The sequence below is a fragment of the Rhea pennata genome, chromosome 17 (genome assembly GCF_028389875.1).
Source record: "Rhea pennata isolate bPtePen1 chromosome 17, bPtePen1.pri, whole genome shotgun sequence".
Classification (NCBI taxonomy): Eukaryota; Metazoa; Chordata; class Aves; order Rheiformes; family Rheidae; genus Rhea; species Rhea pennata.
This window is the reverse complement of record NC_084679.1, coordinates 12833100-12858146: the sequence shown is the minus strand read 5'-3', so window position 1 is coordinate 12858146 and position 25047 is coordinate 12833100. Positions and strand designations below refer to the sequence as shown.

General features: G+C 38.6%; 1 protein-coding gene across 1 annotated transcript in view; it reads left to right on the top strand.

The window, feature by feature from the left end:
* Positions 1-14174, top strand: part of CCDC60 (coiled-coil domain containing 60) — a 48163-nt gene extending 33989 nt beyond the window's left edge. Inside the window, exons 8-13 of the mRNA XM_062590387.1 lie at positions 1829-2063; positions 5011-5101; positions 8030-8152; positions 9536-9667; positions 12068-12257; positions 13715-14174. Of these exons, the coding sequence (XP_062446371.1) occupies positions 1829-2063; positions 5011-5101; positions 8030-8152; positions 9536-9667; positions 12068-12257; positions 13715-13813 (870 nt within the window). The 3' untranslated portion in view covers positions 13814-14174. The remainder of the gene's footprint in view (positions 1-1828; positions 2064-5010; positions 5102-8029; positions 8153-9535; positions 9668-12067; positions 12258-13714) is intronic.
* The last annotated feature ends 10873 nt before the right edge of the window (positions 14175-25047 follow it).

Sequence of the window (25047 nt, the reverse complement as noted above, 5' to 3'; positions counted from 1 at the left end):
AAGAAAACCCAGTTTGATAGGTAACTGGAAGAGCAGTATGCATCTGTTCAGACCATGGGAGGTGTGGCTTGGCCTTAGTGATAAGTGCTGATGTGGAAAGAATTAAATATTCTGCTAAACTGCATCTAACCTCTTGCTTGCATTTTCTTCCCTTCTTTTTTTTTCTTATGAGTTAGAGACCTGACTCTGACCCGGTGTCATGAAGCAGTGCTTACTCTAGTAGGCCTTTTTGAGTCTAATGAGGATTTTAGACTGGTATCCTGGTTTGCTCTTGAGAACTCTTCCTGATAAGTTCTAGTGATGACCTGTTTGGTTGCCTTTTAATAAATAATTTAAAACTAAATTGGGAAATGAAATGCAGATGTTGAGGCCTTTAAAGAAAGCAGGATTCACTTGCCGTACTCAAAGCAAAGCCAAGAAAACGAGAAAATGAACAATTCAGATGAAAGTTGTAAAAACTATGCCATTAGCTGAGAGGAAGTTAACCTGATGAAGAGAACATCAAACTAAACTGTAGACCATGATCTGTAATGCTTTGATAACTGTTCATCTTTCTGAAAACACAGCAAGTGTTTTCTGTGGAGTTTGGGGGTTTTTTGTTTGTTTGTTTTTGAAACTGTTGAAGTGACTGGATGAAAATAAAAGGAAAGTGAGTGATTTTTACGAGTATAACTAGGAGAGCTAGGCAAAGGAATATCAATGGTTTCCAGTATTCCTCACTCTGTACCACATCTACATTTTGATCTTCAGCAGTTTGCTTAAGCTTTTGGTTCCTTGCTTTGCCCCCTAAAAGGCTTAATAACTGAGTTTTGTGAAGTGCTTTCAAATCCCCAAGTGAGATTCTCTTTGAAATATGAGCTGTTGTTACATGCAGGCTATTTGCTCTTGTTATTCGTGAAGCACCTGCAGCTTGTACTCTCTTGACATAATAATTAAAATGATTTAATAGAAGCTTATGATTTCTGTTGGGGAATAAGCAGCAAGAGTTGTCAAACTTCTGAAAGACAAAGATGGTGTTTTTATGCAAATATTCTTCCTGTTGATAGTAAGCAGAGAAGGAAAGCCAATGAGTCACACAAGTAACAGAGTTGTTTCTAAGTAGGAGGCTTTCCTATTTTTCCGTTTAGTCTTACCAGTTCTCTAAAGTCGGGTCCAAATGAATACGAGCAGAGGAATCTAAAGTGCATGTCAGTCTTTTTGTGTCTTTTAGCATTCACATTGCTGTGGGTTTTATTTTTCTTCTTGCTTGAATTGATGACAATTTCCTTTCTGTTGTCATTTACTTTAATATTACTTGAACACTGCTTTTCATATTTGATTTGAAACTTCCAGTGGAAACATTGGGTTCCTCCAGGGGCAGTTGTTTTATGATATGTACTGTTCTGATTATCAACCCTGCAGAATTCAGCCTACTGAAGTTTTACATTCCTGACACAGGAAATTCATTTGCTAGGTTATGGGGAACGGGTTGGGGGGTGGAGGAAGAGCCCTGAACATTTATCAAACTGCTTTGACTTTTACCTCTCTGGATATGAAAAGGCTGCTTTATTACTAGCCCTCTGCAGCTGCAGTGTTATGTATTTAAAAAATAGCATAATCTGTTGGCGTTAATGCTACAGCAGAGGAATATTCAAGAAAGATCCCAAAATGAAGGAGGTCTTACCCAAGTAGTCAACTACCTTGTTAAGGTCACTGAAGAAAAATCTATGAGGTTACAGGAAGGCCAGAAGGACCCTATACTGGAATTAGTTTTGGGAATGTGATTCTATACTGTCAATTTTGCTATAGAAATCCTCTCCTTTATTTTCTTTCTTTCTTCTATGCACAGAAATTTATCCAGAAAGCACGACACAGTCCGCTTAGCAGGAAGATAAACAAGACAGTATCTGCTCTAGGCATCTCTCAGCTTAGTAGTCAGTCATCTCCCCATACTCAAACTCCTCATGGCAGCACACCTTCCCTTGTCTTCTGCTCTGAAGACAATGTCAACATGAATATAGCTTCATCTGATGTTACAAGTGAGTCAGCACAAACTAAAGAAGAAGAAGAAGCTCTTTGCCCCTGTAAGTTGCTTTTCTTGACTGCCAATAACAAATGGATTTGCTTTCAGTGTTGCTAGGAAGAACTGATTGAAGACACTGCTGAATGTAGGAATGTGTACTCCTCAAGCTTATAGAACTTTATATAAATCTCTCGATGCCATCCTCCCTGTTAGCAGATTGATTTAAAGACAATGTAATTCCATGTGAATATCAAGTAAGAGTTTTAATTAATATTCAGGTACAGTGTTGTATGATCAGACTGTTTTCCACATCAGTAATGCCCTACAGGAGATGAAAAAAGTCAAGCTGTTCTCTGCCCTAACTAACTGATCCAGCAAATTTCAACAAGGACAACAGAAATACATACCTGTTTAATTTCAGAGTTTGTTACTCTGTGTTCTTCCTGCTCATCCATAGGTGATTACCTGCCCATGACAGAGCTGACAGAAGAGTTTGTCTGACAGCTCTGTTTTGCATTTCAGTACAAAGCCAGGTAATCTTAATTCTTTCCCCTTCCTCCTAAGTCAAGTTGGAACAGATAGGCACATTAGCGTTTAGTACTGCCAAATTTTCTTTTAAATTGAGGTTTATATTATCATTATTAAGCTGACATCATGCATTATTAGTCTTTAAACTACCAATCAGGAAGGAGGTCTTGGAATTGTTTGGGATAGTTGTATGAATGCTCAGTAATCAAAAAGGCAAAAAGAACCAAAGAATGATAAGGAAGTAAGTGGGAAGCAAAGCAGAAAAGACTCTTACACGAAAGTGCAAATGTATGATATGTGCTTCTTTTATTCTGGTCCTTGGAATTCAAACAGGTTGTATTTAGAAGTAGAAAAGGTCAAGATAAAATTGACGCACACAGCCAGAGATAGAAATAGAGGAGAGGAATTATTAAATAGACCAGGGCTCTTCAGAGTGGAAAAGAAATGGCTGAACATAGAGTAATGGTAGAGCTCTGTAACATGCATGGAGAAAGTGATTAGAGAACTGTCATTCACTGGTTCTGTTGAATAGGGGACACTAAATTAAATAATCTGGCAGAAAATTTAAAACAACAATAAGTGTTCTCGTGCAATGCATGAGTAAACTTAGGAACTCATTGCTGCAAGATAAGATACAAGATTGCTTAAATTATGTACAAGTTCAGAGACAACTAAATGAAGAGGAGAAGAAACAATTAATTGCTCTTAAATTTAAAGGAATAGATACATTCTCTGAGTCTGGAAGTCCTTTAGGTTCAGACTTCCAAAAACTGGATGGATGTTGTAAGGGGAAGTTCCGTGCTGCTGCCATATACTGCCTACACATCTGCATCTATCCATGGCACTGGCTTAGCTGGATAGCCTTCCTATGAGATGAATGGGAGCAGTGGAGAATTCAAAGCTATGATTTCAGACAATTTGTTTACAGGTGTAGGTGAACATTCAGTCTGTTTGTGAGACCATATTAGTTCAAAAGTTTTGAATGCAGCATTGTGATCACAAAGATAAATGTGGCAGTTGCAGTCCTTGCAGCTTGGTATAGCAACAAGTGACTGCTGAGGTTGTCTCATTTGTCTAATCAGTCAAAAATTTCAGAAATGCAGATTAGTGTTCTAAGTTGGCTTCCTTTACCTTCTAAAATTCTCTTTTTGTATAGATATAGACTGTATGATCTCTGTTCTGAACAACACAGTACTAAATGTAAGCCTAATTTTTCGTGGTTTAAAGCATATTGAAGTATATGTGTATGAAAATCAGATCAAGTGACAAACATTTTCCTCACATTGCGAGGTAAAATGTGGGGTCTGTATTTGAGGAATTAAACACTAACCATATTTATCTCTAAAGCTTTTCAGACAGCAATTGAGTTTTGTAATTCCCAGTAAAAACCATACTTTTTTAAAAAGTTATACATGTTTGTAGAAGGATATTTATAATAAATTTGAGGCTTTTCTTTGGATTTGATTAATGTCTTATCAATGGATTGGTCGTTGTTGGATCCCTGCAGAATAGGTAGATGTATGTTTTCGCCCTGTTTCACAGGTGATGAACTAAGGCATAGAAATGACGGAGCTTTTCCAGGTTCATACAGGTTGTCAGTGGCAGAGCTGAGGAGCACAAGCCCAATTGCTGCAGATTGCAGTCAAGTGAAATTACTACAGTTGTCTTTGCTGAGTTTTTCTCTCTTTTCTAATTAATGTCTGATTAATTCCCAGCTATGGAGGTCAGTATTTCAAAAATATCTTGAAGAGTATTCATTTCCCCATTCTTCCCATATGGAAAATCGGAACAGGTTCTAAGCCCACAAAATGTTTCTCCATTTCTATTGATATTATAATATAATATATTATATTAACAATATTTACCACCTAAGAGGGTGGCTTAGCATTAGGCAGTTAACATGAGAATTTTTCACAGCAACTGTGGCAGTAGTTTTAGTGTGTGAGTGATTGGAGGCAATAATGCACAGAGGATGGCATGATGTTAACCATCTCATTTTCTCTACACAGGTTGGATGTCAAAGCAGGAATCTAACAGCAGTAGGGAAGAAAGCAAAGATCTGATATTTGAAGCAAAGCAATGAGTTAGATTGGCTTTCCAATTATTCAAGGGAGAGGACAATATAAGTGTTCACATCACAGTGGAAGGCAAAAAGAGTGTAAAGAGAGTATTAGTGAGAGAGATCAGCTCAAAGAAAAAAAATGATAATCTGGAAAGTGTAGCCAATGAAGGACTTCTTGATGACATTTTTCGAGTTTTAGTAGATAATAATAATGAGACACAGAGAGGTTGTTGGTGTTAAACCAGTTTGGGTTTTGGGGTTTTTTTTTTTTTTTTTTTTTTTTTTTGAAGTAGTAAGTAACAGGTCTCTCTAAGATGTCTCATTCAGGCCAGGGCAGTGTATGTGGCATTGTTTCTGGAAGAAAAGGAGGAATTCACTATTGAGCTGGCATGTTTTTACAGATTTTTTTTTTTATCAGCCCTGCAGAAGTTAATCCAGATAACACATGAAGAGGTGTCAAAAGATTTCTATAAAGAGGAAGATGCGGTTAAGAAGACTGAACTGCAATGGTATGTTACCTGATGGGCTTCTGAATGACTAGGAGAAGTAACTTACTTGGACAGTACTTAGGCATTTTTTTTCAGAACAGCTGACTTCAACATTCAGTGAATTCAGATGACACTGGTGTTTTTTGTTATGAGTGGCAGAATAGCCCATATTACTGATGTGCAAGCAATATTTATTTTCTAGAAAATACCCTATGAATCTTGATCCTGGCAAAAAGAAGAGCTCTTATGCTCCAGCAGCTTTGTGGAAAGATATTCAGTCTAATTCCTGTAGAATTGTGTCTGTTTCTACACTGCATTTTTCAATAGCCTCTCTATAACACTTCCAGCTAAACTTGCATTGACTGTGTTTCCTGATTATTTCCAAGTTGGAGAAATCTTTCCTAGAGAAAGCAGTTAGTGCAGAGGAATTTTATTCAGAATTCTTGTATCGAAAATGGAGGGCCGCGTAAATTAACCTCAGTTGATACAATCTGGCATGATTCCACTGAAATCAGAGGAGTTCTGCCAATGCACATCATCAGAGGTGCTGAGCCACACATTTCTGAGTTGAAAGACCTTCACCTTCTTTAAGAAGTTTTATTTTTCCTCCAAGAATCATGACCAGCAACATTGCTTGTGTGCTAGAGAAGACATATTTTGAACTGTTTCAAGAGTGTTATCTTTGATTGTAGCTTACAACCAACATATTAAAAGAATGAGAGAACAAGCATAACAGTGTGTAAAGACCAAGAGAATGTAACACTTCTGGCATGAGGGCATAAGATGTGGTAAGATGCATACCTTAAAAGGAGGAGGCTTGCTCATACAACCCACTTCCTGGGTGAAATGTGTCATGTACTGTCACACAAATAAATTACCCTAGGATTTTTCTGCTATTGACAAGAAATAAGGGAATTCTGGCTGTGTGGAAGCTTCTGCATTCTGAAAACACCTAAGACTGAGAGAAGTCAGAAGGATTTGTCAGAGGCCGTCGACTGCAACTGACTTTGTAGTCCTGAGTCTTTTTGATGCTAAAAATTACTGTCATTCTTCTTTCAGACATTCATCTATGTAGTATTAGGAATTATTTTTCAGAATGAACAGTCAAATAATTATTGACTGAAAGTAGTCTAGGATCTGAACCTGCTTCCCCAGGAAGTTTTTTTTTTAATCCAGAATTATCAGCATTCATCTACAGGTAGAAGGAGACAACTCCTCACAGAAGAGATCTGTCTGCCAGCTTTATTAGACTCTTAATATCACTATACTGAATGTCTAAGAAATAAATAATGGGGCTGATCAAGTTCTTCTATCTTCCATCATCTACCTTTGGAGATTTCACTAGAACTGCCAAAGCAAGAAGGATCTTACTACAACTGACCCTCTGTCAGAGAAGTAACAAATAATGTCCCAACTATTTCTCCAATTTGATTCCATTCCTAGCATTTCTTCATGTCACCTCAGGTAAATAGACATTACTTGGTTCTGAGGTAGTTTCCACAGCAACAGACTTAACACAACAAACCATTCTTATAATTAGACTTTGCAGAAACATTTTTTCCCTTGGGTTGAGGTCAAGGAAAATATTAATAATAAATTTTGTACGTGTATAGCTTCAATAAGTCTGTTATATAAAGAATGTTTCCTCAGCACCTGTAGGATGTTTCACATTCTGGGGAAAGAATATTGTAGACTATTTTAAACCTTATCTTGTCTTACAGTTTGTTATCAATGGCTCAGAAGGATGACAGAGTAAACATGGCAGTCATTAAGGAGCAAGAGAGCATAGCATCAGGAGAGCAGAAGCCCAGACGGTAGGGATGAGGATAGGAATGTGTGTCTGAAGTACCTTGTGTACTGATAAACTCATCTTTATGTGTGGAAAGCATTTAGCATGCAAATGCTTAGAGCATTTTATTGCAGTGAGACCAGGGCAGGCCGGGGAAACCTTGCAGCATATTTCAATACAGCACAAAAGAATTTTCCCTTGGGTTTCCTGTTGTTATAACTGGGAGTTATATGCTTGGATTTCTGTGTTTACCTTAAAATTATTCCTCCTTTTTAATGTCTTCTTTTTAACAGATGAAAGCTAAATAAAAATGTCTACTTTCAAGGCAAGAAAAGCTGCCTGATGTCATAGCTATGAAACTGGCTATCCCCAGTTTGTGAAGTCTTTGCCTGCACAGTGTAGTGTGCAGAATTTATTTTTTTTTTCCCTTGCAGTTCACTCACTGTCACTGAACGGAAAGACAGAACAACTACAGCTACCACTAAAGAGCAAGAGAGTCCAAAGCAGATGAAAAAAGTTGATGGGTAGGCAAACTGTATAGAATATTATATTTTCTGCAGCCTTGCTGCACTTAAAACTTTCACAGTTGCATGTTAGATAAAACTTTGTGAAGTAACGAACATTCATTATCAAAGAAGCTGGCCTGTTCAGTGTCTGGTATTACTTGCAATTAGCAATATGTATTTATACAGATTCATTGTTCCTGCTCCCTGACTTCAGGTGATTTTTGAGGAACCAATGCAATGTATATTATGAGTTTCACAAATGAATGTGTAACTTTACATTTGCTTTCCATGAATATTTAAGAATTCAAGATGAAAAATCATTTTAGTAAACATTTTAACCAGTAAATCTCAGACCCTTGTTAGTTCTCAATGATGAACATAAACAGATTATGCATATAGTCACAAGGAAATGGATTTTGAGATACAGGTGAATATTTGAAGGCAGTTATTTCATACATTTAATGAATTTTAAAAACCCTCTAACTTATTAAATTTGAATTTTTACTGTGAATAAGGAGATCTCAAAATTTAGGCATCTGAGAGCTGAGGTAGTTGGGTTCATGTCACTGTGTGTTCTGAGCAACACAGATGGTTTCTGCAGGATGGTTACCAGAAGATGCTTAATTCCAGTTTTCTGTGTTGTTTTACTTGCAGCTGCCATATCAGTTCTTTTATTAAAAGCAAATCTAATTTGTGTGCTGATATGAGGCAAAAGTTCACAGCAGTATGTGAAGAAGCAGCTTCTTGTTTACATGACACCCTAGAGAGCCTTGAGAGGTAAGAACAGAGTGTTTTCTGTGACCCTTAAAACACTACACACCTTGCTTCTGACTAGACTTAGGATTTGCCTTTTGGCCTTTAATGATGCATCTAGTGGTTTATAAGGAGTGACATTAAAAGAACAATAACAGAGATGGTCCAGAAACTTTTATGACTGCCCGAATACAGAAATTGTGCTACAGGTTAAATATTTACAGTAGTGTTTTGGGACACTTCTGAACTACTACTGTGGATATACTTATTCTGGATGTCATAATCTTTTCATAAGGAGTGAATAATAAATTCAGTCCACATGCAATCCATAAGATTGTGTTACATTTTCAGTTCAGCAATCACTATGTTGTTCTTCTGTGTAGTGGACTTCAATTACTTGGACTCTTCTCATAGTAACAGTTGCAAAGTCCTCTCTCAAGGAGTGAATGTAAGAACAGCCTTTTCCTGGATCAGTGACATTTGTACTTTGTTGGCCAGCCAAAGTCTGACAACTGTTTTCTTTCATCCAGAAGCATCATCTGTGATACTTTTGCAAGTTCTTCTGTCTCATCAAGCAGCAGACCTGAGATCCTTCCCTACATTACTGTTCTGAGGAGTGTTATAGATACTGTCTTCTTTCCCTTCTCTCTTCCTTCTTCTTTCCATTTTTATCTTTATCTGTATATTTTTACTTTTTATCTCAAAAGCATTCCTCATCTGGAGCCTTGTTCCTTGTTTTCTTCCCTGAGCTGCTATTGTGACTGAGTAAAGAATTAAGTTGTTCCAGCATCCTGCAGTATGGAAGAACAAGTCAGATGGAAACATACTACTTGCAGCTATTTATCCATGCTCCGAAAAGCCTCACAAGCATATTGTGTTTGAACAGCATTTGAGTATAAGTCATTTATTGAAAATTATTATTTTCAATAATTATTATTAAAGAAAAGCAGATGTTTGTATTTTTCTTATAACATGGTAGTGCTCTTTGTAGGACTGCATACATTAGCCCAATCTCTGGGTAAAAGTTTCCACACAGGCCATCTACACCTCTTCTATGTTGTATTTCAAATAACATTTTACCCTAAGTCACTGTGCATCATTACTGTTTGCCTTTAAGCAGTGGATACTGTATAGAAAGTAGAAATTGAAATTCATTTTCTAATGTTTTGATTCTGAAGTTTGTTTCCATACTTTCCTCCTAGAGTTGATGTAAAACATAAATACTTTTAATAAGTTTGTAGAAATATAAGTATACACAGAGCACTGCAAAAGTTACTACTGTACAAAAACTGAACATATGATCTTTCCATTCATTATTTTCTACCTTTCTTGATATCTTCCTAAATAACTATCAATTAGAATGTAAAAGGTTTAAAATACAATTGTAATTTTTAAATTTATTTGTAGGAGACAGGAAGAGAGATGCTGTCAAAAATACCAGGCTTTGAAGCATATCAAGTATTTTAAGAGGGATCTAGAAAGAATGAGAAAGTTGGGCATGAGAGCTGAAAGAGAACATGGTGAAGATGAACTCAAATGGTAAGAAGCATAGAGACCCTCAGTTCAGCTGAGACAGTCAGGGTCCCAGAGTTCTGCCACTAGTATGACAAGCTTTTCTTCTTTATTCTTTTTTACCTCAAAGTGAAAGTATCACTAGAAACCATCGAAATAATGACTTGAAATGCAGGCTTTTTAAGCTGGTAGCAAGAAAAATTCAGGGATGATATATATTAAACGCCCTGGACCCCGATGAGAGATACTGTATGAGTATGCGAGGTTAGATTTGCATTGACTTACTACTGAACTGAACGTTCGCAGTACTGAAATTGATGGCAGAGAAAACTTGCAGATAGCTGTCCATCCATGTTAAAATACATATTTCCCTGCCATTTTTTAATGACCTGCACATGGATAGTACTGCAGTACTTACAGGGGCAAAAAGAGAAATGCTTCTCAGTACAGCTCTTTTGCAGAGTTCTAATGTTTTATGTTTGAAAGAGGATTAACTGTATCCAGTGATCAGCCTTGATGTACAAGCCAAAAATGGCCTACTGGAATACCTAGTGAGCTCACAGCATGATCCCTACTGGCCTGTCACTGAAAACTCCTTGGACATGGGATTACAGAGAGTTCAAGCTGCACTAAATTTTTTTTGTTGTTTTGTTTACACTCTTTTCCTCCTCTTGCTAGGGGGCCTTCTGTCCTTCTCCTATTTAGATAACTAAAAATCCATTTATTAGCTCAGATCCAAAAATGCAGGTGGCACAGGAACATGTCAGTCATGAATCTAGTCTTGCATACTTAGAAAAGCTCTTGCTAAATTGTCTAGCATATTTGCTCCAACTCACCCTCAAATTTAAGATCTGGCATGTATATAAGTCTTGTAACTGGAGACAATGTGGTTTTGCTTTTATACTGATAGTCAAACTAGAAGAAGCCTTAGTGTGGCCACAGCTGCATGAATATAAAGAATATCCCGATATGGTTTTTCACTTTCCCATGCAAGAATACTAGCATCAGTCTGCTATTCCTTCATAATGAAAATTCCGTAGTAAAGAAGCTGTCTTGCTTTTACTATGCCAGTATAGTTAGGCGGGTGTAGCTTTCTACACCAGGTCTGTGCTACAAAGTGCTGTCTGTGAGGGATATGCAGAGTTGAAACCTCAGACTGACAACCTCAGAGGTCAACCCCTTGTGGAGAGACAAAGTCGTGCCAAAGAAATTGCTTTCACCATGCCACTTGATTCATTTAAAGGAAGGCTGTTTTTTTTCCCCATACTCATGCAAACATTGTCTTGCCAGAAGAGCTGAATCACTGTAGGGTCGCTTTACTAGTGTATGCTGTCAGTCTGGCTTTTTAAATTTCTCTCCTAAGTGAGAAAAAAAAAAAGAAATAATATAAACTGTGCACACTGGGGTAGAAGAGCACAGCAAACTTAAAGTATTTTCTTTGAAAAAGAAGTTAAGAAATGAATGGGTTATAAAAGACCTCTGTGTGACACAATTAATGTAACCTCCGTAACCCAAGCAGTGATAATGAATTGGCTACACAGCTGCACCAGCAGTGTACTGTCAAGTTTAGAACTGACATGACTGTGGACTTGTTTCCTTTTTTACTGGTCTAAGGAGGAAATTCCTCATCCTTCTTCTACTGGTACAGTAAAGTATATTCTAAACTGGGGGAGAGAGGCAGGGCTTCCTGCCGATGTGCTGCCAAATTCTCAGCCCTTTGCAATACCACAGTATGCCTCAGTCATGAACAGTCTGGAGAGGCTTGGGGCATCAGTCTCCATGACTGTCAAAGCAATACTGCAGAGTTTACACAGAACATAAAAAAAAAAAAAAAAAAAAAAAGAGAGAGAGAGAGAGAGAGAGGTCTTTTCACATGAGTTTTATTTTTATTGTAATGTGTAATTCTCCTTCTGAGTCTTTATATTCAGAGTAAAAAGGCAAAGATGGTATGTTACAGAGTGCTCACATCAGTGAGATTTATAGAGAGGAGAGAAACGATAGAATAAGGAAAGAGACTAGTAAAGAAAATGAGAAAGTGTGTCGGATCAGGCACTGATTGCATAGGAAAATCCTCAGAAGCTAAACAGAATAAAAAGAAGAAAGATGAAGTGGACAAATCAGTAGTAAAATAGAAACATCTGTTAGGAGTTTATTATTTGCTTTCATACTCAAGTTTGTCATTCAGAATTCAAATGAACAATGAAGAAGCATCTATTTTAATGCCAGTGCACAAGTCTGGTAAAATAAAGCACTTAGTGTAATTCTCAGTGAATAATGCGTAAGTATTGCATTCCCCAAAGAGCCTTTTTTACTGTGAGCTATGGAGGTGGTAAAGTAGCAGAAATGCCAAGCAAACCCGGAATACCCACCAAATAAGTATTTGTTCCAAGAGCTAATCTTTCATTGCTGCTCTTCTTTCTGCTAAAGGTTTCCTGTATTGCTGGCCAGGCTCCCAGAGTCTGTGAAGAATGACCTTTATGTACGGAAAATCCTAAAGAAACTGGAAAAATTTGGCAAGAACCCTGACTTGAGAATTCGTCCTGACACATTTCTTAAGGCTCTGGCTGATCTCCAAGTGTGGGAGCTGTGTTCTCCAGAAATTGCTGCAGCTGTGGAGGTGAGAAGAGTCCAGTACTCTGTGATGAGGATGGGGAGAGCAGACACCCGTGGGTGAAATTCATGCAGTGTGAAGTTACAAGATGAAATCATTTGTGATCTCACTAAATGAAGATAGCAATAGTCATCTTTTATAAAGCACTTCAGATGCTTCAAAAGAAAGCCATTATTTAGTGCATTATTATTCAGTATCATTTTATTATTATGTCCTTGTTGATTTATTTACTGCCAGAGTGAAAATGACATCTGTCATAAATTTTTAGGATACTTTATGAGAGTACTTATTGTGCCCTGCAAAGGCCTGTCATTCCCCATGGTTACATCCACCAGCTATTCAAGTAATGTATTACACCATTGATCTAGGAACTGTACAGATTTGTTTGTTTTGCTTCAGCATCATGTAAAAAACAATATGCTTCTCAAGATCTTAAGTTGGGCTCAACTCTAGTAGTTCTAGAAGCAATTTGCAGAAGAGGAAAGTTAGAAGAAAGAGGGAAGAAGGAAGGGAAGAGAAGAGAATATATTAAGAATGTATACTACTACATAGTCTAACCAGATAACAACTTGAAAAATGACAATGATGCCACCTTGTGTTTTTTGTTCTCATCACAGTTCTTTCCCCTCTGCTACATGACCAACAGAAATCTCTGACAGGCAGCAGGTTAAAATGTCTGTGCATCTTGCATCTGTTGGATGTATTATGCCTTACAGCCTTAGCAATCAAGGTGCAGAGATCAGACTACCTGCATTTCCTTGATGTCTGCCCTAATTTGCATAACCATTAACCAGTGAGGAAGCCTTACCTTAGTGTTCAGTATATAAATCTCTGTTGCTTGCTGTTCCTTTGAAATGTGTTTGTCTTTACTGTTTCCATTTTGTTCCTTCATAGTAGTGCAATAGTAACAGTTAAAACAAAAAGATTTGAGCATGTCTTTACATGTCGTTCAAGAAGAACCACAGAGGAAGGAGGGCTTTAATGTTCCTTCTGTCTGGATTAGATAAGGGAGATGAATGGTAGCATTTTAGGAGCAAGAAGAGCATCACTGAATATGAACTAATTGATACTGACAAAAGACAGACACATGTTCCAAATGAAGCTTTTATTCAACTTCAGGTTGCTTTCCTGTGTTTAGTTCAATGGCAGGTAGAAGACAGCTGCATGCTTAAAACAGACCTGACTCTGAAGGGTTCAGGGTATAATTCACAATGAAGACTGTAGAGTTTTGTTTTTAATTTATTTTAGAGCAAATCCAGTAGTTTTGAGAGTTTCATTGAAAATGTTCTCCTATTTCTATCTTTGTTTTGGTGATATAAAGCACTATACTGAGTGTTTGCAGAAGCTGGTATGGTTGTTCCATTGTCACCGTGCTCAGATTATCCCACAGAGCATCTGGTTGGTGTTAGCTCTCTCCCTACGCATAAATGAAATGCTCAGGAAGACACCTTTTTCTGTTTCAGTTTGTACGTGAAAGTATTGTGCAGATGCCAGAAGAGGATTTCAGCAAGTGGTTTCAGACAAGAATAACCCCTCTCAGTGCACAGTCCTACACCTTTTAATCAAATGGCCAGATGAGATGGTTTTCTAGCTACAATTTATGGCTTCAAGCAGAATACCACTGTCTGTTGAGATCTGCCTCAAGGGGAACTGGGAAAGGGAAGTTAACTTCAGAAAATCCCACTGACCATCCTTGTACACCTGAAATTTGTCCCTCCACAGTGCTCCACTTGCTGTGGTCAGCCATAGAAAACAAAAGCTAAGTACTGTTGCTGCTTCTTGCCTGATGTCTTGGACATGCAATCAAAATTCAACTTCACGTAACCATGTAGGATGAAATCTGACTTCCCAGTCACAGGTCAGGTGCTTTCTTCAAGCATTCCTCCAGGAGTACATACAGTATTGACAGCAGTAGCATCTTCTTAGTCAAATATACTGATTTCTGTATATAAATACCATTGTCTCTGGTCTTCAGTTTATCTATCCTTTTAAAAAAATCCAAAATACAGGATGGTTGTAAGGTTTAAGACAATTCCTTTTGAACGAATTCTTTTTTTTGTAATTCAGATGTTTTATTTTTGCATTGAGTTCATTCTGTAGTTAATCTGGGAATATGGCTTACTTCTTGCCTTATAAAAATTAGTATTGAAAAACTAAGCATCCTTAGATTCATTTTTGAGGTTTCCACTTAAAGATACATTTCCCCCTGACTACCTTAACGTATGTTTGTTATTATTCTGCTGGGTAAGACAGTAGAATGATTCCTGAATTCAGAGACAGTGCTAACTTACTGCATGACCTTTGTTAACCTGTCCGGGCTTAACCATCTGTTCCGTGGTGGGTGACAATTGCTGGGCAAAGGAATCAGTGACCCAGGGGCCTCCGCGGCTGATGATCAAAATGAGCTGGTTACCCATCTGCCACAGCTTCTAGAGGACCCACTGGGCAGAAAGACAGGTAGTTTTTCAGCCACATAGTGTGGGGAAACAATGCAAGCTCAGGGTCCAGATGAGAACAGTGACCATTGAAGTGTAATATGGCCTTGTTTTGTTCACTTTCTCCTTCTCCTCCTTTAGCAAGATATAAATGTTTTTCATGGAACACAGATTTTTATTGAGTTACAGCTATCAGAGAAAAGTGAGTCCTGAAAGCTCCATTATGCTTCCACTTTTCTCATTACAATATGGTGGTGGTAACCTAGCATCTTCACAGGTAATGAAGCTTTATTTTACCCTGTAAACAAATCCAGTGGCAAACTCTGTAGGACTGATCCAGTGCCCAGTGATATCAGTGGCAATACTCTTACCAGAGCAGGATCTCATTCTGACTGATCAGACCTCAACTGGATGTGTTCATTGTATTTCTTAGTTTATGTAACTTCCTTGAAGCTTTCCATGAATTGTGAGAAAGGACAGAGAGCTGCAGTACAAACAGAGTTTGTACCTCCACCCACCTGGCCCCGTCACTTTCTAGTTGTCTGTTTTCCCTGGAATCCTTGGGTTTCAGTTAATTTTGCAGGAGGTAATGAGAACACATTCTGTAGAAATTGCTTGTATTGTGGTTGGGGCTGTATACCCACCAGGTTGCTGCAGACATGATATATTTTTGTCTTTGGAAATTTTGTCCAGGTGGCATTGGAAGATTTTTGGAAATTTATCTGGAATTTGTCCTATAGCCTGGTTGGGGCAGTGCTGCTGGGGCATCCAAGCATGCCCACTCCACATGCCCTTGAAAGCAAGCTGGGTAAAACCAGTGCACTCAGAATGCAGCATAGTTGATCAGGAGTGCACACACGCATATACCGATGGCACACTGCCTCCCAGAAATGTCATTGTACAAAACTCTTGTACTGTGGGAGACCCTAGTTCTGCTGTGCTTTGGGATCACTTCACCCTGATCAAGCTTCATCCTTGTGCTGTTGTGTCACCCTGTGGTGACAGCTAATATTACATGCAGACAAAAAGAAATCTTAATTTAGTAGCTTGGGAGCTCCTAGTTGAACTGTGTTTACACAAGATTAAACCTTTGCCTTGGCCCTTCCTCACTATACGGAACTGCAGATGAGAAGGCTGTAAGTTCTCCTTGCATGTAAGAAACGGAAACAGAGAGACTCTTCTCAGCTGAAATGCTTCAGCTGTGCTGCTGAAATCAGCACTTTACACCAGCCGAACAAGTAACCTGAAGTTTCTGCCCACAGGTAAGATGAGATGATTGTGCCAAATGTAATTAGCTAATGTCTGTGCAGTTCTTTGACCTCCCAGAGCAGGATGCCAGTGCTGAATGTTAGAAGTCTCTAATGTAGTTTTTGTGGGGTTTGAAATATCTTATGCATGATTCAGTTTGACAGTAGCTCTTCTGTCTCCCTCCTACTTCCCCCTGGTAGCATGGGGAACTCCTCTAAAAAGAAATTAGATCATATTTTCTCCTACTTTGATGTAACCTAACAAATTTCTGCTTCTTTTCATCTGAGGTAAAGAGCTGCTCTGGAGCAAGACGGCAGATTCCCTCTTCCTGCTTGCTGACAAGCTTACAGTTTCCTCATTACTGACCAGGCAAGATCCATATCCCTTCTCAAGTCTTTTAATGCCAATTCAAAAACTGAAACAATACAGAGAGGTTAGAGGCCCGTACCCAGATATGAGTAGAAATAGCCAGAACGGTGGCTTGTAGCTAGTACAGTCTCAGCTGTATGAGCCTCATTCAGTGCTTCCTCATTTGCCCTGCAATCCCTTATATCCTCACGTAGAGCCTCTCTCAACGCTTTTGAAATCCATGGCCCAGACATAGCAGCCATTTGTGCTTGATACAGAATTTCCAGGCAGAGAAAGAAGTTGGCACAGCATTGCCTTGATCTCCTAGCAGGACTCTGTGCCGATAAGAGTTTTGCTGTAAGGAATTCTCCAGCTACAGCATTGACTCATGAGATATTCCCCATCCAGTGATCAGTTATGCCGTGCTCCTGTGTCCCTGCCATGCAGGCTCCCACAGTTCATGTTGCCTGCACATACAGGTAGTGCTCTGCTTACAGCTTGGCACACAAGTCCTTTCTTTTTTTCCCCTTGCGTGAACTATCGCTTGGGGTCTTCTGTATCAAGATGTTGGATAGTTGAGAAACCTGCTCTAGTTCAAGTTGTAGGAAACAGAACATGAACGTACTACTCGAATCAGAACAAATCAGACTGTGTTCTGTGGAGCCAACTGTGCAGTTTTAAACATAATCTGATAAATACAGGAGACAATGTGAGAGGTGAGAGTAGCAAAATCTGCAAGTGTATTTTGTCCTTGCTGTCGGGAACAATGAAAACTACAGTGAAAACAGAGATTTTAATGTACAGATCAAACATACAGACTTACTGGTACTTCTAAGTAAAAATTATTTTTCTGCTTTCATCAAATACAAATGTATTGTTGAATTTCCTTTAATATGATTTAGGGAAAACCTTGTGCATTCCTCTGTGCTTTGAAGAGTTTCTGGGATGAGAGGAGTTTTTTATATCCTTGAGATGTCAGGAAGGTTAGAACCTGTAAGCAGCCTCTGTTTATATAAGCCACAACTGTCTGTTATAACCAAGAGTCTTGTGCTTCATGATTGATCCCCTTTTCTTACTCCAGCGTAAGATAAATAATCTGTCTTGCAAGCTGCAGTGCCTTTGGCAACAGTTGGGCAAACTGGATCCAAATCTGGTGAGTGTGGGAACTATGGCTGGAGTGACATATGGTCCCATTCAGGTTCATTCAGAGTGAAGCTGCTGAAGTGTTGAAAGAAGAACTTAATATAAATTATAATTCTTGCTATAAAATGCTTGAGGAGAAAAAACTTCTGCAGCTTGGGTGAAACATAGAAAATATATGCTACATTTGCAAAGTTGTAGATTTCATCTGTAGATGACTGATAGCTGGGAGGAAAACTCTTTTTTATACAAGAACACTGCTAGAAAAGATCTCAAGTAGAGAGCTTTTTTTAAGCTTTTAAAGGGTTTTTTAAAAAGGACTTCTTAAGCTTTTTCCTTTTTTTTTTCTTTTTTTCCTTTTTTACTTAATACTCATTTATGCGTTCTCCTGAAAACTCAATTCACTATTCTCCCTCTGGTCACTACTCTAGTGCACGATTGCAAGATAGGGTTAAAGTAATCCATTTGATGCATTTGGAGATGGAGGCAATGAGAGTCCTAGCAATTTGCAGAGATCAACAGAGTGTGTGCTTGTGGTTCACCATCACCAGTGAGAGGCGCTGAGCTCTGTCTGCTCAGCCTTCCTCCCCTTCCATTCTGGTCCTTTACAGTTACAGCTAATAGGCCAATCACTCCCAAATTCCATTAGCCAAAAGGAACTGGGCAAGCTTGGGTTGTCACTTTGTGCATTGGAGGGATGTTTGGAGATTTCAGACACTGAACTCGCAGAAGGACAATCTTGGTCCTGTTCGCCACTGCCAGACCCTCCTGAGATTATATCTCTGTGAAACTGAAATAAGAACAATTTTTGAGGCCTCAGTAGCAGCTAGGCAAGAAATTATTATTCCTTGAGACTTGCTTGAGTATTAGGCTGACAAGCACCAGGGGAAACCTTATCAATTAAAATAACAAATAATGCTTCTTTCACCATTCACCCTTTTCTTTCCCTTCAAAACAGTTCTGTAATTATCATCTCTACTCTCTTTTTCATGAGAAGGATCTGAATATGGTAGAAAAGATGCCAACCATCTCACTATATCAGCGATAGTACTCCCACTCTGTTTTATTTTAGGCATAAAAAGCAACATCTTATAAATAGGGATTGTAAAGTAAACATCTGTAGCCTTCTTGGAGATAGGCTGTTTTATTGTAAATAAATGTCAGAATCATTGTAGGGAATTTCAAAAATGGAGGCATGTCTTTTTAATTGGAATTTCAGTTGTATGTGTCACCACTCTATTCTGCTATCTTGTAAATTAATGGAACCATGCTGGTGTCTTAGAGACATAACTAGATTTGGTCTCAGACATTAATAACAACAACTGTTTTTGCTAAGGTTTAATAAATATTGCTGTAGCATTGCAGAAGATAAAAGCCCAGAATAACAAAACTCTATATTTGGGACTAGATCTAACTCCTATGAAAGTCAATGAGAGATTTTCCTGGACCCTTTTGGGCCTTGATTACTCTGAAATTAGAATAGGTTGTTATTATCAGGGCAAAGACTGATCTTGTAACCAGCGGTTCACTCTTTTACTCAAGGTACTAACTGAGTGTTAGTAGCCATACTATTTGCTACACAGCAAGCCAAAACAAAATAAAAATGCACTTCACAGTAGAAAAGCTGACCAACCACTGAAAGAAAGTGATCAGAGAGGAAAAAAAGATACAAAAGAAGGAATGCAGCTGGGAAGTGTTCTCATATGCTCCACCTTTATTTCCTGTCTCTGGAGAGATTTCTTATATGCCTAAAAACAGTTTCCAAACAAGGACTAGGGATGTAGTCACACCAAGGGCATGAGATCATTGATCTGGACAAATCCTTCAGCTGTTCAGTGGCAGAGAGATTTCTGTACAGACCCATTCTTCTAGCTGAGGTCCCCATCTTAATCCTCTATCCATGGACTTCCTAAGACTTGTTTCCTTTTGTATGGATGCTGAAGGGGTACAGAGGCCCTTCCATTGGGAGTTTCATTGGGAAGTATGCTTGAGGAATGATTTAGAGGTCCTTCCATTGGGAGTTTCATTGGGAAGTATGCTTGAGGAATGATTTAGAGGTTTAGAACTATTAAGACTCATTCATGGAAAATAAACTTAGAGCCATTTTAACTTATCAGTGGAGATACAATGCCACCAAATGTATACGTTCATCTAAAGCACTTTTAGATAAGACTGTTCTCTAATGCAGAAAGAGCTTACTCTTCCTCATTCTGGCTAGAACTGAACATCATCTTTGAAGGCTTCCCTGGTACAGAGCTTGCTAATTTAGCCAATCTACCTGGCTCATCACCTGCAGAAGTTGCAACAATTTTTGGAGCTGCATGAACACCTTATCCCCTCCAGTTTTACTACTAAACACACGAGAGGCCTGGCATGGTTTGTTCCATCCCACCCTTCAGTTCTTCCAGGTGGGAAATATATTTCCTCCTATTTGTAAATTTACAGCCCTGTATTTAATGTATTGTGGGTTTGGTTTTCTTTAGCAAAACTTTGGCTTCTCTGATATGACTGATTATTGGCCAAAATAAATCAGTCTCAAACATCTTCCTGAAAAGTCATAAACAGCTGATTGTGAGAAGCTAGGAAGACATACCAGGGCAAGAAATGCTTTGTAATTCTACTGTTTCTTATATTCTTCTTAATAATCTGTTACTGGCCACTGTCAAAGATGAGCTATAAATGGATTTTGGTCTGCCTGAAGCCTGTGTTTTATGACAATATTGGAGAGGAAGGGAAAAGTTGAGATTGTCAGGTGATAGTCCAACATACCAGTATAATTTTAACATATTTGATGTTGTAATTATCTATTCATCAGGGTAATAGGAGGGATGTTCACTCAGGAGACCTTTCAACAGTGGAAAGAGGGACATGTTATTTTGCTGCTGCGCCAGAAGGGCTGCATCCACATCACTGAGCCAGCTGCTGCGTTTGAGGAGGCTACCACAGCAGACTGCGACTCTCAAGCTTTTCAAGGTGAGTAGCCATTTGTATGCTTTAGAGCAATCTTGAGAAATAAAAGGCAGATGCCAGGTTATTCTGCAAATGAGGAGAAGAAAAATAAAGGGCCTACTCCGCTGGAAGGGAAAGAATCTGCTCTTGTGCAAACGAGAGTGAGCTTAAAACTGAGTATTTCCCCTCAGAACATGCCTTCAAAGGATCTGGCAAGCAACAGCTGCACAAATCTCCTGAAGGCTTCAGACTGATTACCACTTCAGCCCCACACAATTCCGTTATTTTCAGTGATGTCTATCCTAATTAAGAGCATCACTTTTCAATAATTTGACTTCATGTTGTTGAACTGGTCTTGGGCAGTGCAGTTCATAGGGGAAGGATTAGACCCTGAAGGAGATAAAGCTGAGAAAAAAACTTTTGTTATTGTTAACATGTCTTTCCTTTTCTGTGGTAAAGGGTTGTTTGTTTTCTGTGTGATTTATAGAGCTCTTTATTAGGGTGGCTGTATTTTAGTATGTTGCATTGTAGGTCACACTCAACTGTATATGATAGATTTAGGCATTGTGCTATAAATCATAATGAATTAAAAAAAAAAAAAAAAACAAAAAACTCTTGGCTGACAACTGGGCCATTTGGTTTATTTCCAGTGCTAGATTGCTAGATTATTGTAATGGTCAGCAAAACATTATCTGCATAGAAAATTTATTAGAACCTTTTCAAGAATATTCTAACAAAAACCCGCCTTTAGGAAGTTGTTTCCTACCCATGGTTTCTTCAAACCATGTTTGCAAAGCAGGGCAGGTTGCAGCTAAAGGAAATATGTATCGTCCATAATAAAAACTTAGTATTTGGAGGGAAGATATAATGTTCAATTGTTCCAATTTGCTATAGGAAGAGAGAAACAACTGTGACCCATATAATCTGAGTGGTTGAGATAAAAATGACAAAAAGCAGTATGTTTTAAAAAAGGCAACAGGCTTGCAGTACATCCTGTTCTGCCTGTGTGAAAAAAAGAATCCAGGACATGAGCAAGGAAGAAATATCTGATCACTTTTTTGGGAAGACCTCTTCAGGTTCCTTAAGAGAATTACCAAATTTTCTTGTGTGTGAAGAGAAACAGAAAAGATACTGGAATTATTAAGCAAAACAGCAATTTAATGTGGAAATTTAATGTGGGAATGAGAGATGGGCAATCAGATTCCTCAGTGGTAGGCAAGGAACATTAGCTAGTTTGTCTTTCTCTACAGTTTTATAGGGGAAGAGAAAGCCATCTAAAAGGCATTCAGAGCAGAGTTAGTATTGGTACACTGGATTCTGATCACATCTGGAGAAGCAGTTATCTCTCTATTAGCTATAGAGAGAGCCGAGAGAGATCATTTGACTAGAATTACATGCCTAAAGCTTGGTTTTCTGAGTACCCCTCCAAGAAAAATTTTTGAAAGAGGCATTCCTCTGAGACAGCATTGCATCTGGATGTTTGACAGCCTTGGAGCATAGTGTGACAATTCTGTCCCAAACTAGAATATTTGCATGCTTACCAATCTGATGTGCCTGGTGTCCACCCAGTCAGTAGTTTTATCAGTGCTGCAACTTGACTTCATGTCACAGGACAAATGTAAACAGTGAGTTTATATGCTTGAACAAATATTTTGGAAATGTAATCAAACATAAGGTATAAATGAGGAAAAAGAACAAGGCCCTGTTGTGTCTAACATTCAGGTTATTTCCTGATGGGTTTCATGTCATGGAAACAGTGTGTCAGTTGCTTTTTTCTCCATTAGATAGGGCCCTGATGGAATAGCTAAATAAGTTCTGGGCCATGTTCACCAGTGTGCTCTAGGCCACTGTAGCTCCACTGAAGTAAAGCTGGAGTCCTGTGATCAATCAGATCCAAGTTTGATGACTGTCCTAACTACTGCATTTGGAAATTCTTAATGGGAGAAGAGTCCATGTATATACATGCAAGAGACAGAAAGATGGCTCTTACTATATGTTACACAATAGAAAAGTGCTAAGTTTATTATTTATTTATAGAAAAATTAGTATTCAGCTTATTCCAGAAGGATAGATCTGAATCTAGATCCGGACTTTCCCTAGTGGGTGCATTCAGAGTTTTGGTTCAAGCCCTACTCTCTTTTTAAGTAATATAACTGACTTAGTCCAGACATAGAATGATATACACAGCTGTGTCTGTATTTTGCTCTCATTTGTTCTCATGTGAAAATAGAGATGATCTAGTGAAGTCCATGATTCCAGACAGAGCTGGGGTGAGTGAGAACTGAATTCAATTAATTGCCTGCAGTAAATGCCTTAATGAGCAGAACAAACCAAAATAATAATAAATGTTTATGGAGGTGAAGTATTACCTTCTGGAATGTGGAGGCCTTGATCCAATTTCCTGTGTCCAGTCTCCAGCTGATCTCTCTTCTGGATGACTGCAAGTCAGGGCACTCAGCTACATGACAGAAGTACCGGCCCTGCTGTGTGGACACAACCTTAATCCCTGTGGGCCTCCTTGTTCCATTTGTAAAACAGGGACTTTTTTACTGTCATGAAATATTGTGATGAGTATATTAAAAATTACTGTGCGGTGGCAACAATATGAAAATTCTAGATGGACTGGAAGCTACCCCAGTATATAATAGAATAGAATCACTAAAGCAGCAGTCCAGTTTTTCATGATCAAATAAAAATTTGACCGTTAGATATTTTAGACCATGTCTAAAACGTTTCTGAAACTGAAGTCTTTAGGGTTTTGAACTCCTGATAATGCTGAGACACCCGTGATATTGTTCTCATTAGCTGCGTGTTTTTTTTTTTTTTTTCTTAAGTAAAGCTTGAGTGGTTCCAATGGAGCAAAGTAGCATGGAAATATTTTAGCTCTGATTTTGGCATCTGGGTTTAATATGGAAATTGAATTATATGAGTTCCAGTCTCCTGAGTTTATGATTTTCTCTTCCCCTAGGAATTACAAGGTAGTCAGGGTTATTGTTCTCTCAGGAATGACAAAGTATGGCTGAATGTTGGAAAATACTTGGGAGAATTTTTTCTTAAGATAAGCAGAACTCAGCTTGGAGCCTTACCTGGTCATGGGCTGTTAATGTGACCTCCCTCCCTGAAAGTGCTCTTTTAAGTCTGGATGGAGAAGAATCCTGAGAACATCTTGTCTACTGTAAAGGCTTGAAGTCTATGATCTAGCCAGAGAACAACAGTTCTTGAAAAATTAGGAAGGTGTTGTTCACAGGTCTCCTTTTATTATTTCTTTTGTCTTTTTTCTGTTTACAACCCAGAAGGATTGGAGATGAAAGAGAGGAAATGATTGGCAGCTGTGTGACTATACTGAGAAGTTATGGTTTGTTTTTAGAGATCACTGTTTGCAATACTGTCAAGTTATTATTATTCTGTTGTATACAGTACACTGTCTGAAAACATTTGGTTGCTCTCTCTCCTTCCAGATCAGTTGGAAAAGGGCCCTATATTCTTCACCCTAGTGAGAGCAGAGAACATGATCTGAAATAAGGTTAGCTGAACCAGCACTGCTGCCATAGAACTGGCTCTGATAATCATAGACAGCCTTATGTAAGGCCCATTTGGTGACATAGCACCACATTCTAGCAAGAACTGCATTCCCAGAAATGCCTCCCTCATCCTACAATGAACTAGGGAAGCCTAGCCCATCTGGCCAGTCTCTTGGGCCAGCACAAGGTCTTGCTGCTTCTCCCCCAGCATGATTTTACATGTCAAGTACGCTTGAAGAGAATTCATAATGCTCAGGACTTGCAGAGACTCTGCTCCTTAGCAGTATGGAGAACCAATGAGGAAGCCCTTCTTGTCATCTTGTCTAGAGATAGATGTCAACCCTCTGACATCAGACAACCTCTGAGCCATAAACTAACATTTTGATCTTTTCATGGACTTTGACTTCTGTGCGCAGACAGCAGAATTTTTTTTCAGAACCTCTATGAACTATAAACATGCCTTTGAAGAGAGCCCTGCCAGTCAACAATATGGCAAATCATGCTCTGCATTACAACAAATCCTGCCCTCAAGCTACAGCTCCCACCAAACTCAGTAAAATAGGGAAGACCTTTAAAAAAATGGGAAGACCTTTAAACTGCCATGTCTGTAGCTTATCTGCTTTGCCCATCATGATAAGCAATCTATCCAGCCGTATTCACATCACTGGGAAAATCTTTGCCCTGTGCAGAATGATCAAATATAAATTATCTATTCGTTTTTCAAGACTCAGCTTGAGCCTTGAGCAAGGCTGCAAGCAAGTATATTAGGTACTCTGACTCATGCTCTTGGAGGGCTGTTTTTATGATTGCTGTCCTGGGAACTATGCCTTTAAAAGCTTAGTTAAGATAATTTTCACAGCTTTTTGCTGAGCCATCTCAGCACAATGGTCCTTCCATCTGAGGACTCTCCCGGGTTCTCAGGAATATTACCACCCTTCATGACCACAGTCTGTGAAATCAAACTGTTGGCTCAATACCTCTTTCTTTTTCTCTAGCTCTGTAAGTGGCTACATATCAGTGGCATTTAAAAATTTATCAGTCTTAGCTCAGTAGGATACACTTCTTGCATTTTAACCCATCTTCTACATAAAACAAACCACTGAATTCAGCTACAGTAGCTGCCTTGTGATAGAACCTTTGTCTCACAAACCTCTT